The 22,732-nt window shown below is 45.5% G+C and overlaps 1 protein-coding gene across 5 annotated transcripts in view; it reads left to right on the forward strand.

Annotated features, from left to right (window-relative positions):
• Positions 1-22,732, forward strand: part of APBA1 (amyloid beta precursor protein binding family A member 1) — a 212,669-nt gene that overhangs the window by 179,650 nt on the left and 10,287 nt on the right. For 4 of the 5 annotated variants that reach the window (XM_057498589.1, XM_036920200.2, XM_057498590.1 and 1 more), the window contains 7 exons: positions 840-879; positions 4,029-4,174; positions 13,167-13,199; positions 14,199-14,285; positions 14,903-15,088; positions 18,835-19,014; positions 21,661-21,873. In XM_057498589.1, the coding sequence (XP_057354572.1) occupies positions 840-879; positions 4,029-4,174; positions 13,167-13,199; positions 14,199-14,285; positions 14,903-15,088; positions 18,835-19,014; positions 21,661-21,873 (885 nt within the window). The remainder of the gene's footprint in view (positions 1-839; positions 880-4,028; positions 4,175-13,166; positions 13,200-14,198; positions 14,286-14,902; positions 15,089-18,834; positions 19,015-21,660; positions 21,874-22,732) is intronic. The other variant, XM_036920203.2, reaches the window with a different exon arrangement.

Here is a 22,732-nt window from a genome sequence, read left to right on the forward strand (position 1 = left end):
GACTCTTTGTCTTTGACATTAGCTGTCCACTTCTCCCGTGATGCTTGCCCCAGACACATGAGCTACAAATGCTGTCACCGGCTGAAGCAGGCATGAATTTCCTACTCTTAGGCCACTCAGAGTTATCTCTAGGACATTTGCTCATGAAAGGACCTAAAGCCCACGTCTTGCCCCCTTGAGAGCTTAGCATTTGAACTGCTGCCATAGCCACTTCCAGTAGTGCTGTTGAGACTGACCTTTGCTGTGGCATATTAATATAAGAAATTCCAGGGTTTTTAATTTATACCTTTGTTTGTTGTGTTCTTATTTTAAGGCAACACATATAATTTCTTACATATTGGAATTTTAAACTAAAATAAACCAGGAAGAGATGAAAACTCAAACAAATATTGTTAGCACAGTGAGAGATCACTGCAGGAAAGACCTAACGTGAAATAAAATTCTCCAAGGGAATTCTTAATTTCGATATACACTCTTACTGTTGCTGCTTCTACTAGTCAGCAGTTTTCACATGAATCCCAGTTTCTTAAGAATATAAATTCAGCCCTTTTTATTGTTGTTGCTGATTATAGGTTTTGTTCTGGGGGGTATTTTTTAAAGCTGATGAACATTGCTTATTGTGTAATGTAGTATTTTCAGATTATCTAAAATATGAATGGATGGTTCTGGGCTTTGGGTGACCTTTAATAAGAAATGCATATGTTTATTCACACTTTCTATAACCAAAAAAGTTTGAGAACTGGTTAATATCTGCCATTGTTGATGTATTTATTTAGATTGTGTTAATGTACTTTTCATCATGCTTTACTCTTTTTGAAACTTCTCTGTCTTAATTACAGTCAAGAAAAAGCTTGGCTTCATTCCCGACCTACGTTGAAGGTAAGAGGTAAAAAGGAAATATTGAATACTGAGTCACTTACTGATCTTCCAGCATCTGTGGTATTTGAAGTACTGGGCTGTAATATGATAGTGGGGAAGAAAGGCCACAAAGTCACTTATTCACAGTCTTAACTGTCTTAGAGTCTTGGACTAAAGAACAAGAAGCAGGAACCTGTCAAAGGTCTTCTTGCTGATTCTGTCTGTGAGAACCTGAGGCTGGGGGGAGGGGGCTGAGGGCTTTGCCAGGCTTGAAAATCGTCATGTTGGATCAAAAACCCAAGTCTCTTTACCTCTAGTCCAGTATGTCTCTTACATCCATCAAGGACCATTCAAATGGGAATGAACTTGAAGGGAGAAATTTTGGTCTTCTTCATTAATTAAAAAAAGACCTTCCCAATAATTCCCATCTCTTGCTTGAATAAGCTAGTCAGAGTAACATTTATTAAGCTCTTACTCTCTGCCAGGTACTGTTCTAAGAACTTTCCAGTAATAATAACTAGAAAGTATTAATCAAAAGTATTAACTAATTGAATCCTCACATTGATCACATGAAATGGGCTTTATCATTACCTTTATGCATGAGAGAACTCAGACACTGAGGGTGAATAACTTCCCCAGCATCACGGAGTTAGCAAGCAGCAAGGCTGTGAACCAACAGTCTGAGTCCACAGTTCTCCCCGTAAATGGTATTGTGTGCAGGGCCACCACACATAGTTGTGCAGGCTGTTCACTGCACAAGGGTACCCAGTCAGGGGCCAAAACTTAGCTGGAGACCACAGCTGAGTCAGGCCACACAAATGGAGCACTTTGGATCCTGTGAATAAGCAATGTGTTTCACTCCCTGGGAAGAAATTACCAGGATTCATAAACGTCATGAACCTCAGGCGGGAAGCCCAGGACAAGGTCCTAGGTGTAGTTCAGTTATTCAGGTTTCTTTCTTGAGGAGCTGATAAATTACTTACAGTATTTTTGTGAGGTTCCAGAATTCTATGAGTGTATCTCAGGGAGTTTTTGAAAGTTTGGAGACTCCATGCCTCCAGGCTCAGCATTAACGTGAGTGTGAGGATGTAACGTGTGTTTGTTTACCTCCGGAGCAGCACAGTGTTATCACAGAGAGGAAGGACATGCACCAAGACACCAAAATGAAACCTGCCATTCTTTCATTTAGGACCATTATAATGTTAATTTTTTTAACTTCTTAAAAATGAAATAAAACAAACTTGTGAAATTGAAACTTTTTGTCTGGGTGTGATACAGCAAAAGTAACATTTGATTATAATTAGTTTCCCAGCAAGAGAAATGGCATAAGAACATATCTTGAATGTGTAATTTGTTTAGATCCAATATTTCTGTCTCTTGGCTTTTTGACATTTATACAGTCATTTAAATATTATTTAGATTGCTCTTAAACATACCAGTATATCACCCTTTATTATGGTTGAAGAGGGACCCTTTCTGGCAAACAGAGCTGAATGAGCAATGAATATATGATACTGAAAGTCCCATAGATAAGTAATATTTTTCTTTTAACATTCATTATTTTCACAAAATAAATGGAAGGCTTATAAAAGTTACTATCCCAGATAAAATTTTCTTCTCAATGCATGGTTGCCAAAAGTGCTTATGTTTAAGTAACATTGTTAACCTGTCACAATAATTTATCATAGAAGCCTGATAATCTTTAACTTTTTACAAGGTGTAGCATGGGTCCAAACTTGTTCGAGGTTATTTTAGTTAGACTGGTGCTTCCCTCCTATACAGCTAAAACTGCATATTGTAAATAACCTGAATCCTCACATCTCTGAAAGTTTCAGGGCTGGACGCCTGTGGCTACTAAGAATGTAATTCCAGGAGGCAGCTTTGGCTGTGTAACCACTCAGTGGTTGTCCATAAATTTTTCTCAGATGAAGAGTGAGACAAATAACAGATTTCCTTATTTGATTACTACATAGATGCTTTGTGAGGACCTTTCCAAAAACACTGTTTTGGGGGAATTTCTTTGTTTCAACTGCCGCCTTGGCTTTAGAAAAATGAATAGAGTATTCTAAGTCTATACCCTCATAAGCAGCTTATCATGGGAATTGGCTGTTTAAGCTCAAGATGAGCTTGATATTTAAGGATAAAAATAAAAATCATTTCAGATCAGCTCTCCAAGAGGAAAAAAAATTGTTTCCATTTCAAGTTATCTAATTTAAGACCCTGAGGTTTTAACAGCAGGTTAAAATGTATATTTTAGTCTCCCCAAATATGGCAGTTAAGCCAGAAAAAATACATATATTTTCATTGTAGAATTATGCCTTTCTTAGTGCATCTGTTGTAGTACCAGACATATTTTAATTACAAGCTGGATTTAAAGGTGATTATGGTTAGAATCAGATGCCCCCATTTTAAATAGTTAAAACTAAGGTTTGATTTAGAAGACTGGTCAGTGAGAACAGAAAATTCTGATTTTCCTTGGAATTGATCTGTATGTGGACACAGGTCCCAAACAAGTTGCCAGCATGAGACGGCTTTGGGGGTAATGTTTTCTCTTTCACAGAATTGGGGAAAAGACCATTATGGGAATACAGACATTCTACAGAAAATACCCATTTTTCTGGTTTATAAAATGTGTATTCCCCATTATGGATAAAGTGGAAGGGGGAGATTTGAATGGGTGGCCAGTAAAGGACATGCTGTGACATGAGATTCTCTAATAGCCTTCTGCTCACCACCATTTGTCCACATTTACTAGATACCTGCTGAGTGACAGATGCTGACATGTCACAAGAGACCCAAAGATGAATCTGATGTGGTCATTCCTTGTCCCCAGATTGCTAACAGGAGAAAGAGCATCCTTAATCACTGAGTTTTATGTTTCATATACAAATAAACACATTGTTTCTCACAATTAATGGTCTGGGTGAATAAATTACTCTCAGAAAAAATAGTTCCTTCTATTTGAAAACAAGGGCTGAGTGAAGGTAGACATAAAGGGATGCCCCAGACTAGCAGGTTGACACACCTGCTCAGGGGTCTGTGGACTGGGCACCTGTGCTGGAGGTGAGCAACGGGAGAGGGGTGGTGCACCGTCCAGGATTTGGTGGGGGAGGAGTTTGGCGGGTCTGCTCCAGGGGGTCTCGTCACCATAGCAGCTCTGTCTGTTGCAGTTCCTGGACCTTGTGACCCTGAGGACTTGATCGATGGAATCATTTTTGCTGCTAATTACCTTGGCTCCACTCAGCTGCTCTCAGACAAAACTCCCTCCAAAAATGTGCGCATGATGCAGGCCCAGGAAGCAGTCAGCAGGATCAAGGTGAGGGGGGCGGGGGGCGGATGTGGGCACCTGAGCCATCCACAGTGGTCACCCCACACCCCGTGTATGTAGTCCTGGGTTCAACAGGGGTGGGGTGGGGTGGAGATGACGCTGCACGTCTCCGTGTACCCGCTAACAGTTCTAAACAAAGAAAAACATCCAGGAGTCCTTGTGAATAAAGGTTATGTGTTTTGGTTGTTCTTAATGGCTGGTCTTGAGAAAAGGTACCTATGATAAACTTTGAAACTTTGGTATGATGAGGAAGGATCATTTTGAGTATTACATCTCCGGTGTGAGAGCTTTATCACTGGATTTCCACTGACAGAGATCAGTGACTTAATATCCGTGTGACAGCATAATTCAGACTAGGTCTCATTGCTTTTGAAACAGTTGATTCTGTTCAAGCTACACTGAACTGGCTTCACGTAAAACCAACCAACCATTTGATTAAGTCTAACCTGGCTCATCTGAACGAGTCACTGGAAGGACAATTCAGTTTAGCATGAGCCAGGCACAACCTGTTTTTATCTGTTTCATCTAGACTGAAGAGGAGAAAGCCTCTTCCAGGAAGAACTACTTTCATCTAGTTTAAGTCATTCACTAGTTTCAACCAACCAGAACTGGTTTGATCCCATGCAGAGCTGTAGGATCCCAACCACAGTGCCAGTACCACCTAGTCTTATGGACAAACCCAGGACCACTGGGCAGCCACACAGGAGCCTTGAGGCCGTTTGGCCTGGAGCCCCAGGGATAGCATCACCATGGAAAGCCAGAGCCAGGTACTTGCAGCAAGTTGGACTAGGCTAGGAAGGACTCAGCGGAAGTGGTTTTACCCAGCTGCAGCTGATAGAAATAGATTTCCCCCATAAGGAGCCACCATCTTCTTCGAATCTTCTCGCTCACACATTGCCAAGTCCATCCTCGTGCTTGTGTGCGATGTGGAATGAGAAGCACGAGTGGAAGGCAGTAACTGAGTCCGTAATGCAGGAGAAACTATTCCTTGAGCACTTACATGTGCTAGGCTCGGCGAGGTCTCAGCAGGGAGGGAAAAACAGCAGTTTATAAGTTGAAGTCCTGACCATCCAGCTCAGCAGCCCACTGAGAAATGAATCAAGCCAGCAAGCATGCAGGTGCCCAAGGCGGAGAGAGGGTGACCAAGGCTAAGTGCTGCACAGTGCGGGCAGACGGCAGCTGGAGCAGAGCCCGAAGGGGAGGAGGAGCAAGGGCTCAGGGAGGCCAGCAAGGGCACTGCAGGGCAGAAGTGGTGCTTCTGGTCTTTCTGCCAAGCTGATCGCTGTGTCACCCACGCCTGGGCTCTGCCAGGCCATGAATAACAATGAGGTCACATCTCCACTGATGCCCTAACGATGAAGGCTCTGAGCCCCCTGCTGCCCGGTCCTTCTGTGGACTCCCAGGGTGCAGGTGAATGTCCCCAGGCCCCTCTTGGGCTTCGTCCTCAAGCTGCTCTCCACTTCTGCCTCTGGAGCCTCCGGGAGCCACTCGCCACTCTGCAGCCTTTCCACGCTTGGAGGAGGCGCCCCTGTCCTGAGCCCAGCGCCGGCCCTTGCTGCACTGTCCTCAGCGCAGCTAGCCCACACTGCAGCTCCTGGTACCACCACTACTGATGTCCTAGGATGTGTGAACCAGAGATGTGCTTGTGCCCTGGGGTGGCTGTTGTCACATCACCAGAAGGCTGGAATTCAATGGCAAGATTGCAGGCAGAGCCCTACCAGCTTCTTCCATGTATCAAGGACCCATTCTACCCTTTCATCCAGGATGCACAAACCTTGTCTGTGCCCCAGAGATCCAGCCACCACAGGGCCCACTTCTGGGGTGTTCACTTCTCCCCAGATTAGCCTCTCCCAGATGATTGACGGGGAAGGTCCACTTCCTTCCAGGGAAGTCCCTCCCTTCCTCCCAGGGGTGCCTCTTACCCCATGACAACATATCAAGCTGACCTTCCTACCTCTGGGTCTTTCAGACTCAGTAATGTTACTCGTAGAACATCAGGGTCCTGCTGGACATCCCATCCAAGCTTGGCCTGCTTCCTTTTTGCTGTGTCCCCTTATAAAGAGGTGATTTCCCCAGTCTCCTTCTTCATTTAGGATCTCCCAACCCAATGCCCAAAACAGGAACACACCTGCCTGAGAGAACAGGCTACTTTTCGGGCACTGTCCTGTCTTATTTCACACAGCACAATGCACTTTAAAAACAAAGTGTTTAAGGACACAGTGCTGACTCCTCATGTCCCACAGTTACCAAACACAGCATGTTACGATAGTGTTAACACTTGCTAAGCAGAGCCCTGGGATGCCAGATGGTGAGCAGACCACAAGAGAGACTGAAATTGAGACGCTCATCACTCACAGCGCACAGCGCCCCTGGGGGCCGCACGGGGAGACCAGGCAGGTGCGGGCTGAGAGAGCAACACAGCCAGGGCACGCGCCTTTACTGGGGTCCGCGGATGGAGTATTCTGGGGGTCCCAGCTAAGGCTGATTGGTCAGTTCAGACCAAAGAGAGTGGGGTTTTGATAAGCTCCACAGAAGGCAGGCCCTGGGAGGTGGAGGGCAACTGTTTATTGCAAGGGCTGTTGGGGAGTCCTATCAGGAGCTCACATTTGCCTGTGACTGCGGGCTGCTGTCCAGGGCATGCGCTTGCATGAGGGGACTAGTGTCGGTTTAAGGTCTCTGCAGGCCTCTTGACCAAACAAAACAGATGCCGAGGCAGCAATACCATTGACTTAGCTAAACTATCCACACAGCACTGATTTTTCCCAGGTTAAGGGTCCCATTAGCTTCCCTAGGATCAACCGTGAGTACAGGGACCTGGTGCGTCTCACTCCGTGGATCTCTGTCAGGGAGCACCTCCCAAAGGGGTCTTTGGAAATAGTTACCACAGTGCCTGGGGGAATTTTACTGGCTCTAGTGGGCCAGGGCTTGACACCCTGTAATGTCCATGATGGGGCCACAGGGCAGAGATTTAGCTCCTGAAAAATATCAAAGCGCCCCTGCCCCCATCAGGAGCACGGTCAGGGCCCATTCGGGTGACTCCTGAGAACAAAGCAGCCGTCACCCCAGAGGGGCACTGAGGGCCCCAAGACAGAAAACGGTGTTGCAGGGAGGTTGGTGTTTCCTGGGGTCTGCCATCTAGGCTTCAAGCATGCTACGGTTCAGGTTTCATTTCCAGGCATCTTGTTACTGGCATCCTGACTCCTGACCCTTGGCTCCTACAGATAGAGTTTCTCTGTCTTTCCACTGCCCTGTGACATGCATATGGTACTTGACCTTGAGCTAGGGGCAAACACAGGCACATCACCTGAACTTAAAGCCACACCCAGTAAAGCCACAGCATCCCAGAGCCAGATCCCGCCCAGTTTTCCCTTTAGAGCCCAGCTCCCGGGTAAATCAGGTAGTTTACTTTGAAGCTTCAAATGATAGGTATTCAGAAGTTCAACAGTTCATTTGAACAAAAAACTAAATGGCTTTTTCAGTCAGAACAAGCAAGATAGAGGCTTGCTGATTATAAATCCATTTTAGACCTGCCTAGAGCAGAGTAGGCATCTGGAAAACATATTTCTATTTTTATAGCAAATTACACTAGTGTGAGGAATTCATTATAGAGTGGTCAAATTAAATAGTTGCATTTCATTTATAAGTATCATCTTACAGCGTGCTTTTGTGCATCTGAAGGAACTGTGGCCTGTCATTAAACATTTTCTGCCTCCTGTTCCTTTTTCATCCATTTAAATGCCCTTCAGATTGACTTTACACCCAGCATGATGCTTTTTCATGGAGATGGCTGTGTTAAGACCCATGGCTTGTTTCTGCACCCCTCACAAGATACTGTGTCTGGACCGTGAACTGAGGCTTTACCATTTGTGGAGGGAACCAGGGGGCCGAAGGCATTTGTCTGGATCAGTCAGGAAGGTCCCAAGGGGAGCGTGTGCTGCGCTGCCCTCATGTGCCGAGATGGCCCCTTTATCCAAGGGAGGTGGTGCCACACTTTTACCTAAAGAGAGCGGACCATTTAGGAATGAGTTATTCCAGGCCACCTCTGGAGAGGTGCAGAGCACAGTGTGGCTGCAGATTTTGTAGTGGCCATCCAGGAAGGAAGAATGGAAAACTCTTGGAATTTCCCTGGAAATCTCTTTAGTAATGAGCTCGCCACAAACCTGTCACCACGGTGCTCTCACCTAGACAAAGGCACAGGGGTGTCCTCCTTTCTTTTCTGAGTCCTCTGCCTGCAGTATGTGTCTGACCCAATGGACGCGAGTGAGACCCCCCCTCACTGTGAGTCCTTCCGTGGCCGTGGTGTTTGTGGTGCCTAAGCTCTGAGCAAACACAGAACCTGAAGCTGAGGCTTCCATTTCCAAGCCGCCTTTAATTTCTGTTGTGCTTGTCAGTTGTGGTGTCCAACTCTCACACAGCAACAGCTGTATACTAGAATTGAATATTGCTTATTGGATTTATACTGGGCATTTGAAGAAATATGCAGTTTTCTTAAGCTAACAAAGAATATACAGATTTATTTGCCAAACGGGCAAAAAGGGAGTTTATGGTTTGGTCAGATATTTTCTACTTTAAGGTGTAAAGAAAATAAATAAATTTGGCTCACAAAGTAAACTGTCCCTATGTAGACCCTTGTGATGGGCATCTTAGGAGATAAAATTTAACCAAGGCCCAGTCCTGGACCTTGAGAAACATGCCATCTAGTAGGGAACCAAGAAGAGCGTTTGGGTATCAGTAATACAAAGCAGACTGAGGACTCTGAAATTAAAAGGCTTTTCCATCGATCAAGATATAAGAAATAAGGTGCTTCTGAATGTAACAGCAGAATTAGAAGACATCTGCCACTTTTTTAAAGTTTTTTTTTTTTATTTTTCTATCTTTGGACCTTCCCTAATATATCCTTTCGGCCTTTGTTGTTCATTGTTTTGAGAAGAAATAACACCCTCCGTATGACTTAAGACTGCCCTAGAGCAACGGGTCTCACAGTGGAATCCCTTGGCCGGCGGCGTCTGCATCGCCTGGGAACGTGTTAGAAATGCAGGTTCTCAGGCCCCACTCCTGTCAGAAACTTGTGGGGCCAGCGCCCGGGAATCTGTGCTCCTAAGCTCTCCAGGACATTCTGGCATCTGCTGCAAGTAGGGAACCACCCCTATGACAAGCCCAGCCAGCCTGGGGGAGTGTGTGGTCTCTGCACAGTGCTTTCCAGTCAAGCTGAGTGCTCCTCACTGACAGTGTAGTTGGCAAATAAGCTCAGGAAATGCAGCAAAAGACATCTCTTCTTTGGATAGTTGCCATATATATTTTCCTCTTAAAGACTTAGAGAAGTCCTGTGCTAAGGAGGTTTGATTCACTTTGCTGAACCATTAATTTCTGCAACTATTTGAGCACAGAAAACATGATCACTGAGGGATATCTGTTGAAGTTGTATTGCTAGGATTCTGTGGAAGACGTTTTGGGAGAAACTTCTGGAGAGAACTTTGCTGTCCACACACTGTCAGCATCTAAAGTGCCCTACGTAGAGAAGCCCCTGCAATGTGGGACTCATGCCTTAACCCTGTGTGCAAAGCCAGACCGAAAGCCACACAAGCAGCTTGCTCGTCTTTCCTTCCTTCCACCACGTGTCCATGCTCATTCCCTGCTCATGCCCGCTTCATGCTCTGCCCTGCAACCAGAAGATGGGCTGACCTGCCGAGCCCTGCTGGAGCCGTAGAAACCGCTTCATGTCTACGCAGAGTGTGGTGTATATGTCTCCACTCTTTCTACATTTGTGAAGCTTATGTAATTAGCTCACAAATGGTGTTTTGATATTTTTTTGGTCTATGCACTTTTGTAAGGAGCATTCATTATCAAATATTGTTATGACTATCTTTACTAGGCTGTCCCCAAAGACCAGATTTTTCTATTCTTTCATGGAACGGTTTTCTTTAAATGGCAAAATTTATTATTTAATTGTAGGATTAAAATTTCTATTATTGAAGCTTTGCCAAAGCCATGTGATTTCCCATCTGACTTGAAGAAGTCTGTGGTCAGCAAAGAGGATACGGACACTTATAACAGGCCCTTCACATACATTACTCATTTACTTCTCAGAATTGCAGGGGTGGGGAATCCTGTGAGGTAGGTATTATTACCCCTATTTACAGACTTACTGAAAAATGTATAGTTAAGAAACTTGCCTAAGGTTGCATAGCAGTGGCTTACAGTGTAGAGTGAGATCGCCAGTATTTGAATCTCTACTCTGCCTCTTAATAGTTGTGTGACCTTGGGTGAACTAAGTAGCCTCTCTGTGCTTCCATTTCCTCTTCTGAGAGATGAGGATGATATAGTGCCTACCTCACAGGGTTGTTGTAAGCTTTTATTAATAGATGTGAAATAATCAGAAAGATACTGGCGCATAGCAGGCGCTCAGTAAATGTCAGCTGGGGAGAGAAAAGCTAGAATAGTCAGGAGGAGCCCCAGCATGACTAACCAGAGGGTCTTCAGGACAGTGAGCAGTACCCACTGTGGATCCAGTGGCCAGGGAGGAGGTGCCACAGCTTGTGTCCTTCGCACCACAGCCTACTGGGTGGTAAGTCTCAATCACCCTTGTGAAACACGGATTCAAATGGATGTCATTCTCTGCTCTCAGGTGCACGCCGGCCTTGTTTCTCTTGAACCTCTGCTACTCCAATTTCTCATTCTGGGTCTGATCCCCTTCTAACATTTCACCTAAATTTTTAATTAGAATTTGTTTCAGGGCACTTGAATATCATAAGTCACATAAAGGTGGAATTACTCTTAAGTGCCTAAAATATTTTTAACTTCATAAAATCACTTCAGAAGGCCTTTCAAGGAACCTGGTTTGCTCTGGATCCCTTTCCTCATCTCACCTGTTCCAGTAACAAAATAATTTGGCTGTTCCATTGGTGGCGGGCTTATTTTCCTTTGAAAGACCCTTTCAGATCACTGTTTCTCAGAGTGAAGAATTTTGACCACTGGCTCTTAGATGTTAGTATCAAAAATAATAGAAATTCATATATTACCGTTATTTTTATTTCAGTGGAGGTGGTAGAAACCAAACACCTTAGGACCTCACAGCAGACGTTTATCATGAGGCTTATCACTGATGCAGGTCAGAACACTCGCAGCAGAGCTCTCAGACTGCACACGGGAACTTGCGTGGTGAGGCCCGGCACCAGCCCAGGGCCATTCCTCAGATGCGGAAATATTTCCGCTGTCATATGCACTGGGTAGGAGAAAACTTGGGAGTGGCTGCCTTGCAGCCTTTCCAGAGCAGACTGCTGAGCATGAACTCACGACCACCAGTCAGGGCTGTGAGGGGGCTGGGTGGGAGTGGGGCTGCCTTAGTTTCCTGGGTGAACCAGAGATTAGCTGTTTGGCATTGGATGGCTAACTCATCCAGTTTCCCCACAATGAGGCAGTGCAGACAACACACTTGAGTCATTAAAGAGATAGAGGGGTGCTGCTGAGAGCAAAAGGGCTTTTCTTCCAGGTGAGTACTGAGGAAATGAGAGAGCAGGTCTTTCACCAGCCACCCTCACCACCACAACAGCGTCCGTGGTTTGGCCACTGATTCACCATTTTTCATACAAGATCTACTTATATATAGAATGACTATGACTTGCCAAAAGCCAAGAAATTGCATCCTGTTATAGGTATAAAATAATCACATAACAGCAAACACAAACATAGTGCATATCATGCAAAGTACTGTAGTAAAACCTTTGTATATACTTATTTTATCCTCAGAAGACTCCTATGAGGTAGATACTGTTTTTATTCTCATTTTGCAGCTGAGGAAACTTGAGGCACAGACATTAAGTGGCTTGCTCCAAGTCACACTGCTAGTAGGTGGCAGAGCCAGTGCTCAGTTCTAGACAATCCAGCCCCAGTGTCTCTGCTTTTATCAATTATTCTATCTTACAATAAAAGGGAATATTACCTCCATTTCTAATTAGATATAGGCTATTTTAATATTACACAAATTTAAGGCAAGAAGTTTTACTAGAGATAAAGAGGAAAACAATAAAAAAAACAACAGGAAGATATAACCACCTTAAATATGTACACACCTTATAACATAGATACAAAATAGATAAAGTTTAACAGAACCAAAAGGAGACATGGACGAATCTGCAGTCATAGAGATTTTAATACACTTTTCTCAATAAATGTTATAACAAGAAGACAAAAAAAAATCAGCAAGTACATAGAAGATTTGAACTATACTCATAACCAACTGAACTGATCTCACTGATATTGCTAGAACACTATTCCCACAACTGGAAGATGCATCTTTTAAAGTCTACCTGACACATTCACCAGAGTCATGTTCTGGGCCATATAGCTATGATTTTGAAGGTTTGAAATCAGAGTATATTTTGACCATAATGGAAATTCAGTAACAAAAAGGATAACTAGAAAATCACCAAATGTATTAAAAATAACACAGTTCTAAGTAATCCAAAATTCAAAGAAAAATCACAGTAGAAATTAGGAAATGTTTTGAATGAAGTAATTAAATTGCAATATATCAAAATTTGTGGGATGCAGGTAACAGATTGGAGAGAGATTCAGAGCTTTAAATAAATAGAAAAGAAGTTTGAAAATCCATAATTTGAGTTTTCATCTCAAGAAGCTAAAAAAAAAATCAAATTTAACCCAAAGAAATCAATGACACAGAAGGCAGGCATACGTTAAAGAAAATCAGTAAAACCAAAAGCTGGTTCTCTGGGGACATCACTTGCAGTTAAGTATAAGAAACACCTCAGTACGTTTCCTTAACCCTCCTGCCCCTACCATCCACAAAATTCTGAGTTAGAACATCAATTGTCTACAGAGTGGGTTTTTTTTAAGCCAGTCCTCCCACAGGAATGCTTTATACCACTATCGATATTAGTTTGTCAATTCCCTTTTCAACTTTGAGTCTCTGCCAATTCTTTTCTAACTGTTCTCCTGTCTCTGTTTGTTCCATGCTAAGCAGATGGCCCAGAAATTAGCCAAAAGCAGGAAGAAGGTGCAGTACAAACGACCTCATCAGCTTGGTGTTAATGCCTGCTCTTTTCATTTATTTATGTTTTGCCTTTTTATTGTTTTATGTTTTTGTTTTCTGCATCCAGCAAGTTTTTGTTCAGATTTCTTTTTGAACCGCCCCATAAGCCAACGTTTCTCAAAACTTAGTTGCCTAAAGTGGCTGTTTTCTGTTGCTCATTGGTCATTTCACTTCAGAGGAACGACAGGGAGCAGATTGGAGATGCCGAATGAATCACGTGGTAGCGTGGAAGTTCCCACCATTCAGGAGCACTAATGTGGCAGGGATTTGGGTCTGTTCAATTCTAGTCATGCTTGATTTGTGGATCTGTCAGATTGCTGGATGCAAAAAAGAAAACTTGCTAATAACCACATGTGTGCACAACTAAGCCCTAAATGAACCAGACTGGTGTGCTTTTTTGGCTGTGGAGCTTCTAGGTGCTTATGAGCTACTGATGGGGTATTGAGGCCTAGGGGCTCTTTCTTAATGGGGTGGCTTCAGGATTGGGTTCTGCTTCTGTGTTACTGTGGTGGTTTGTGAACATGAAGACCCTCTTACCAGAACTGCATCCAAAAAACTTCATTTGCACCAGTGCTACACATTGTACCCCATAACCTAAACAGGGGCACAAAACACCTTGTCCAAGGTCTTGGGGTTTGCGTCCATTGGCATTATGCTTTCAATCTTTTGGGCTCCAAAAGCCTTGCAGAAAGGACCATTCATGTCCCTTGTTCATGGAGTCGCAACTGCGGTGAGTTGCTGCTTCTCTAGGGAAAGACGCAGAGGGACTCCACGTTTTCCCCTGTATTCTGGAGCGGCTAACTCTTGTCCACATGTCCATCCTCTGCGTGGTCCTTCAGCTTTGGCAGTCTAACTCTGGAGTCTGCCCTGCTGTTCTGGTGACTGTGTCTCAATTCCTCTGTGTGAACTAACCTGAGTTGGAGTAATGTACTGAGCTGTTCTTTGGTGCATTTTTCTTCTCAGGCTCCTGAAGGTGAATCTCAGCCAATGACCGAGGTGGATCTCTTCATTTCTACTCAGAGAATCAAAGTATTGAATGCCGACACACAGGTATTAGCTGGCTCCCACCTTGCCCAGGGTTGGAGCTCAGCGGCATGCAGCTCAGAGACTGTGCCATGTCTGTAGAGCAGCTGTGCCCTGACGCTGGCTTCCAATACAAGGGAGATGGTAGTGTCTGCAGCGCCTGCTGCTGGGGGGTTGAGGGGTGGGGACTGTTTTCTTAAAGATCAAAAGTCAAAATAAACTATGGATGTTGTTTGCTAATAATTCTTATAAGCTTTGATCAGAAGATGTGTCCACTTGTACAGATGAGCCTTTTAAGAAATTTTGTTTAAAATCACAACATACACGAAAACAAAATAGTACCATCACATGTAGATTTTTTCATCTTTTTATTTTAACTTTCTCACCAGAATTTTACGGGCTGTAAAATGATTGAAATTTCTTTTCATATACAAAAGATCACTTCTTGCTTTGGGCTATTATTAGCCAAGGGAATTGCCTCCAGGCATGGGTGGGTGCATGTAGATCTGTCAACAGGGTCTTTGCAGTGAGCTGGGAACACCCTGTGTGTGGACCACATGCAGCCGGGCTGTGGGGAGGCAGACTCTCTCATGGGTCGTTAGATGCTGCACAGGATTTACCACCCTCTCCCTCACGCCCTCCAGGAGACAATGATGGACCATCCTCTGAGGACCATTTCCTATATCGCAGACATCGGAAACATCGTCGTGCTGATGGCCCGCAGGCGGATGCCCCGCTCCAACTCCCAGGAGAATGTGGAAGCCTCCCACCCATCCCAGGATGGAAAGAGGCAATACAAGATGATCTGCCATGTCTTCGAGTCCGAGGACGTAAGGGTGTTTCCCCTGATCTCCCTCTGGGTGACCTGGGCTGTCCTTGACTAGCCAGATTCTCTTTCTCATAATCAGGATCAGTTGAATTAATCACACATGAAACAAGTATTTATTGAGCACTTACTATGTGCCTAGCACTTCTCTAGTTCTAGGGATAGAAGGTTGAGTAAAACAGACAAAGTACTCAGCATGAGGCTTGTAGGAAGACAGAAAATAGATAAGTATATTTAATATAAAATTAGGTAGTGGCAAGTTCTATAAGAAAAAATAAAACTAGGTCTAGAGATAAAGAGGATCTTTCTCAGGTATCTGAGGAGGTGACATTTGAGCAGAGACCTATGTGAAGTGAGAGTGGAGAAAGCATGTGCAAAGGCCCTGAGGCAGGGGCCTGCTGATGTAAACTGAGGAAGGGAAAGGAGGACAAGCTGCCGGAAAGCCTAGAATGAAAAGAGTAGGAGGAATGCAGAGCCATAGGAGCTCAGGCAGGCCTCACCTGGGCACCAGGGCATTTGGGAGGATATTTCTTGGGCATGCAGGGCTGCCCTATGGGCTTCAAGGAAGTTAGGATTCTTCTCCCTTCCCACCAGCCATCAGGAGCACTGTGCACCCACTCCCACTCATAACACCAGCGGCTCCTCCCTGTCACAGGGCCAGTGATTCCTAACCCTATCTTTCCAGGGGATGAAGTCAACAGAGAAAATTTGCTTACAACAGGCGGGGTGCATTCTTCCATTTACCCTCCTTTCCCCAGTTGTCGTTGGAACTGCTGGCAAGGCTACCAGGCTTCAAGCCACATTAGCGCCCAAGGTGCTCCTGAAGCCTGGCAGGCCTTGAAGCTCCCTTCCGGGTGAGGACCACAGCCCACAAAGGCTTTGAATCTCCCAGCCCCCAGAGAGGCCATGTCAATGCCACTGACTGTGCTAATTTTCCCTCCTGCCACAGAGGAATAAGCTCTGCTTCTCATATTGAGCAGAAAGCCTTTACCTACCTAAAGAAAATTGCCTGTGGTAGCCTTGGCTGCTTAAGAGGCCATTTTTCTCCAGCAGAGAGTTCATCTAGCTGCAGTAAATTGCCTTCCTCCAAGAAATTAGGAGTCAGAGGCAAGCTGCTTTTCTCCAGGGAGCCAGAGCTGGCCTGGCTGCTGGCAAAGAGGAGGAGATGCTTTCTCTTTCGGGACCCTCCTTTTCGGTCTGTTTCTCTGGAAAGCAGCCCCCGGGGCAAGTTCACCAAGAAGGCAGAGAGCTTGAAGTGCTTCTCCCAGCCATTCTCCAGACCATTCCTTTAAAGCTGAGGCGAAATGTGCAAACTGGGAGAAAAGTGAATTTTAGAAGGTTCTCAGAAAGTTCTAGCATTAAATTTAGGAATCTTCAGCCTCCTGTGTCGAGGCCAATGGAAAAGAGGAGTTAGCTCTGCTCATCAGGCATGAGGAGCTCTGTATGACCCTTCACCACCCCCACCTGGCCAAGGCAGGGTTCCTTTTCCTATGGGTTCCTGGTGGGAAGATGACAAAAGAAAAGGATGGGGAAGCAAGAGATGGGACTAGAGTGGAATCTTACCCCTTTGCTTCCAAACAAAGGATGAGAGAAGGGCATTGGCTCCAGAGCTGGGAGAGCTGGACATGCATCCTGCCTCCACATACACATGTGAGGCCACAGAGCATCTGTAATGTAATGATGCTTATCTTGCTGGGCTGCTGCATGACTCCAGGAGAAATTGCATTAATAGCAGCAGCCTGTGTTCACCAGGTGCATCCACAAATGACGGTCAGCAGGTCCGCTGGTGGCATCCTCAGGCATGTATCTTCCAGTGCCTCGGTCCACACGTGCCTCTGATACCTGCAGATCCTCAGTCCTTCCAGGTGTACACCAGGGTGCGGGGTGCTAGGCTTGTGGCTTGTGGCATGTGAAGGCACCAGATTCTCGGGGTGAGAAAAGAAGTTCTTTTCCCAGAGATAGCCACACAGGAAGTTCTGATACCACCATTAATTAGCTGATTTTAGCAGAAATAAGAAAGGTAGGGAAAGGACAAAGAAGGCAGGTTAGAGCAGTGTGTTTTTATCACATTGCTCTAGAAGTTTTTGTTGTTTTATTGTTTTTCTACCCATCCAAATTTCACAGAGAGGTAGCCCCATGGGGTGGTCAAGCAAGTGGGCTCTGGAACCTGCCTGCCAGGCTTCAGCCCCCCCCAACCCACGCCCTTCCCAAGCTATGAACAGCTTAACCTCTGATTTCTGATCTGTCCACTGGGGACAAGGAAATAGACCCATAATTCCAAAGCCTAAAGAGCTCTGAGAAACAAATGGGACTTTTGTAGTCAATTGGCAGATAAACCTCCCTGAGCTGCCGTGAGACAATTTACAGAATTTGCCCAGCTTACTCTGAGTCTTATACATTTTGCAGCAAGAATATTACTATGTTCATTTATAGGGCACTTCCCCAGGCCCTAAAAGGGTTATTATACAATGTGTGATATATCCCCCTGTTACTTTCAAAATTCTGGAAATTTCTGAATTCTGAAACAAAATCAGCCTTAAGAGCATGGAATGAGGGCTTGTGGACTTGTCATACTTACATCAGTCAGAGACTTGCTGTAATGGTCCATGTGATGGTCCTTGTATAGCGTTTAATGCAGCCCAGGATCATACGAAGTTCCCAGTTGCTACCAGCTACCCCAATTCATAATGTTGGGGATAATGCAGTGGAAGGTAATCAAAGCCCAGTGCAGGAGAACAGTGGAAGCAGAATTCCCTCCTATGAGCTGTGTTACCTTGAGCAGGTTCTTCTTGTCTCTGGGCCTCAGTGTCCTCACCTGGAAAATACAGGGCTGAATAAATAGGGGGCTGAACTAGATGGGACAGATATTCTGTAATGTCCCACATTACTATCCTAAAATGAAATTCATAAATAATGTAACCTCCCCTTTTGAAAACTTTTTCACAGAACAATCAAAGTTATCACCATAAATCTAACATCAAAGATATAAAAGAAAAGCAAGCTAAAATAAAATTGTGCTTACTACAATATGTAAATGCCGGGGCCTAACCATCCCAGAAGGAATAATGGAGTCATCGGATGGGTACACTTACTTAATTAATAGGTTTGAATATGGGAACAGATTATTCAGCTGAAGATTGTAAACACTTTGTTTGACATGTTGAGTTGAGGGCTAAATGAGAATGTAGTTGGTAGGTAGGGAGACATGCACACGTGCAGGATCACCGCCCTATACAGGGAGCGTGCAGGCTGACGGGGATGTGATTTACTGGCAACCATAAATAGCAGCAATGTTGACAATTTCCCAAAGCCTTGAAGCTTACTCCTAGGACAAAACTAAATATCATCTTCTCTCACTTTGCTTAGTAGTTGTATTATTGGAACACTTAATTTGTATTAGAATCATACCATTATTAGAGTTGAATCTTGAACTCTGATAATTAGATAGAGGTGCTGCATGTCCATGGATGTCCAGTGGGACATTCAAAAATCGTGCAGGATATGGAATGATTCATCACGTGTGATCTGTCTTTGACATGAAAGTAAGTCCAGCATCTCTGACTCCTGGTCACTGAGTGCCAGTAGCTCCCTTGTGACCATTGTCATAAAAATGTCCCCACTAACTGAAAATGACCCTGGGCAGTCATTAGTGCCCCGCATAGGCCCACTGGCTGCACAGTCCTGAGGGGAGCCAGGCTGTCCACCAGCAGGCTGCCCTTTGCCATCCATCCCCCCCTCTGTGCTCTCTAGGCCCAGCTGATCGCACAGTCCATTGGGCAGGCATTCAGCGTGGCATACCAGGAGTTCCTCAGGGCCAACGGCATCAACCCAGAAGATCTCAGCCAGAAGGAGTATAGTGACCTGCTCAACACCCAGGACATGTACAATGACGACCTCATCCACTTCTCCAAGTCGGAAAACTGCAAAGATGTAGGTACTTTCCTGAAGCTGTTCTTCAAGGTGGGCAGTTGGGCAGGAGCACTGGGCAGCAGGGCCGGGAGCACTGGGCAGGAGCCCCGGGAGCGCTGGGCACAAGCACTGGGCAGGAGCCCTGGGAGCACTGGGTGGGAGCCCCGGGAGTGCTGGGCGGAAGCACTGGGCACGAGCACTGGGCAGGAGCCCCGGGAGCACTGGGTAGGAGCCCCGGGAGTACTGGGCAGATGCACTGGGCAGCAGGGCCAGGAGCGCTGGGCGGGAGCACTGGGTAGGAGGCCCAGGAGCACTGGGCATGAGCACTGGGCAGGAGCCCCAGGAGCGCTGGGCACGAGGACTAGGCAGGAGACCCGGGAGCACTGGGGGGGAGCACTGGGCAGGAGCCCCGGGAGCGCTGGGCAGGTGCACTGGGCAGTGCTGCTATGAATGTGGAGGCAGAACAGCTGGAAGTGAAGAGTGTGGTGTTGGCAGACATGGCTAAGGGCTGTGGCCTGCAGAGGCCCCTCTGGCTCCCCTCACTGCGGCGGTCTTACTCTAGACTGCTGCACAGGTGGGGCGGCCAGCCAGGTGGGACATGCTCTGCTCCTGGCAATCCCAAGCTATGTTTGGGGTGGGTTCTTGAGATGGCAGGATGTGAACTCTGCCCTTTCCCAGCCCACAGTCTAGCAGAGGGCACAGATAATGTAAATGATGGTGCTGGGCACAAGCGCTAGTCCGAGACAAGTGTGCTTGACAGAATGGAGCAGATCTTGGGTCTCAGGTGGTAAGTGCTGTGCTCCAGGGATGACCCTATTGCTTTAGGCCAACGTCTGCGGGAGCTTCTGAAGGAAACAGGGCCATCTGTGCTGGGCTACAGGTCTGGGTAGTTTTTGGTCTGGCTGATTCAAAGTCAGAGAAGCATGGAGGTCAGAAAGCTCAGGAGTTGTCTGGGGAGCCGTGAATGAGATGGTGTGGCTGGAGCAGGGGTGTGCATGGGCAGGGACATCAAGAGGCCAGGATGGGATTCAGGTCAGACCTGGAGGGCTTGACAGTCCAGCTGAGGGGTGTGGACTTTATCCAATAGGAAAAAATACCTTCATGACAAAATGATCTATTTATCCACTAACATATGTTAAGTGTCCTGGGTTTCCTGGATGCAGAGCCTGAGACAGGGATCTTGTTCAAGGGATTTTGGGGGAGAGTGCACTCAGGAAAAAGTGAGTGTGGGCAGCAGGGTGGTGGGGATGCTAAGGAGGAATGTGGCTTCACTGGAGAAGAGCTCCATTCTGATCCAGAGGGAAGCTCTGGGTCGCAGATTGCAGGACAGATTTGTCCAACTTTGGGTCAGGGTTGCTGACAGGCTTTGTACCCTGTGCCAGTCAGTCCTTGACACCAAGGTTGGAGGTGGGTGTGCTCACATTGCCTTAATACAGCACTGCAGACTGAGTGGATTCAGTGACAGAAATTTATTGTCTTGCAGTTCGGAGGCCAGAAGTCTGAGATCAGGGTGTCAGCAGGTCTGGTTCCTTCTTAGGGCTGTGAAGGAAGGATCTGTTCCTGAAGCCTCTCTCCTTGGCTTATAGAAGAGTCTTTTCCGTGTCCTCATCTCATCCTCCCTCTGTGCTGTCTCTGAATCCAAATTTCCCCTTTTCAAAAGGATACTAGTCATGTTGAAATAACCTCATTTTAACTTGATTACCTTTCTAAAGACCTTATCTCCAAATAAGGTCACATTCTGAGGTACGGGGGTGTTTGGGACTCCCACGAGAAGAATTTTGAGGGAGACACAGTTCAGCCCATAACAGGGGGTGTCTCCCAGTGGGCAGTTCCCCAGAGATGAAACTAACTGTGAGCTTCAGCAGCCAGGAATGGCCTGTGAGGGGACTCTGTCAGGCCAAGTGGCTGCCTCTATAGCATGTGCATGAGCACATGTGTATCTGTGACTATGAATAAATGAATGCATATACTTTTTGTGGAGGCTTCCAGAAAGTGTGTAACCCCTGTAAGGTGTCTCTGCAAACCTTGGCAGACTACAGGTATTCAAAACCAACTCCTGTCTTCTCTGCCCTGCCAAGGAAGGCCACAAACATTATGCATATCCAAAACATTGTCTTCCCATCTGCTCTCCCAACCTTTTGGGTTTGATAACTTTTAGCATCATTTTTCCATTTTCCTAGCTTTCTCCTTGCAGATAAATGTTTCTGTAGTGTATATTTATTTGTTTTTAATCACATGATCAGGAATTTTAAATGTTGGGAAGAATTTGCAAAGCGCCGTGGAATAGTGGAACCTGGGCACAGAATCCAAAAGCTATTTCCAGAAACCAAAATGTGCCACTAAATCTCCCACCTCTTCCTCTCTCACTGGGGACTAGACAAAAAACACCTGGTACCCCTTGTGGTTGTATTGCCAAGGTAAGATTTCTTCTGTGGAACAAGAATTATAAAAGAGGGTATGGACCTTTGTTAAATCATTTCTTACAAATTCCAAACACCATGGAATACAGAAAAGACTGGACCTATTTGGGTTGGAATGCCTTCTTTCCAGGAAAAATGCCTTCTTTAGTCAAGACAGGAAGAGGGGAAATGCTTTGATTTCTGTCACTACCCTGGATGGTTACTGATTCAAGCTTTCTAAGTGTTTTTTTTTTTCCCTCCCTTTCAGGTCTTCATAGAGAAGCAGAAGGGAGAAATCCTAGGTGTGGTGATTGTGGAGTCTGGCTGGGGATCCATCTTGCCCACCGTGATCATCGCCAACATGATGCATGGAGGGCCCGCAGAGAAATCAGGGAAGCTGAATATTGGGGACCAGATCATGTCCATAAATGGCACCAGCCTGGTGGGCCTGCCTCTCTCTACCTGCCAGAGCATTATTAAGGTACCTGGAAATGGGAATCCAGTCATTAATATTTGGCACCAAGGAGGACACATATACAGAAGGCATGACTTGCACTCAGGTTGTTAACCGTCAGGTTACTAAGTACAGATTCCTCCTTGAAATCATTTTTAGATCAAGGGTGGTATGTTTGGTTCACATAATACCACCATCTAGTACTGTGTCCATCACAGGCATTACTAATCAATCACAGCCCAGACTCATTCTCAACAGAATGTTCCTCAGCTCAGTAATGCAGACAACCACTTATAGTCAGCTAGAAGTGCTTGAGGTGATTTACCATCCCTGTTACAAATCATGCAAAAGCTTCTAATTCAAGAGCACTTTTTTCTTTGCAGTGGCCATGGCTGTGATCCAGGTGAGTATATCTTCCCCCAGAGCCTGCAAAAAGCAATCCATATGTGCCCAGGTGCTGGAAGGAAGAAACTGATATAATCTATGTATTCCTGCTCACATCTGAACATGATTACTTCTTATCCAACCTGAACTGATGCTCATGCATGAAGCTAAGAAGAGCTACTTAAAAGAAAATTAAATGTAAATTTTTGAGAGTAAGAAATTAGATATTCTTAGAAATGAAGCATCCATATGTAGTCTTCCAAAGCACATTGGAACTAGCTGATTGCATAGTCACTAGGAACAAGAATACTCCTCCTCCACTGCATACCTGGAGCCCCCACTAGCTGTACACCAAGGGTCTATGAGGTGCTACAGACCCTGCAGACAGACTGGGATCCTGTGGCTTTCTTTGGTCCCTTGGGGTTTCCTGAAAGACTGAACTAGAACATAGAATGTATATGTGAGAGAGACTGAGAGACTGAGAGCAAGAGTGAATGAATTC

This window comes from Manis pentadactyla, chromosome 3 (genome assembly GCF_030020395.1).
Source record: "Manis pentadactyla isolate mManPen7 chromosome 3, mManPen7.hap1, whole genome shotgun sequence".
NCBI classification, from domain to species: domain Eukaryota; kingdom Metazoa; phylum Chordata; class Mammalia; order Pholidota; family Manidae; genus Manis; species Manis pentadactyla.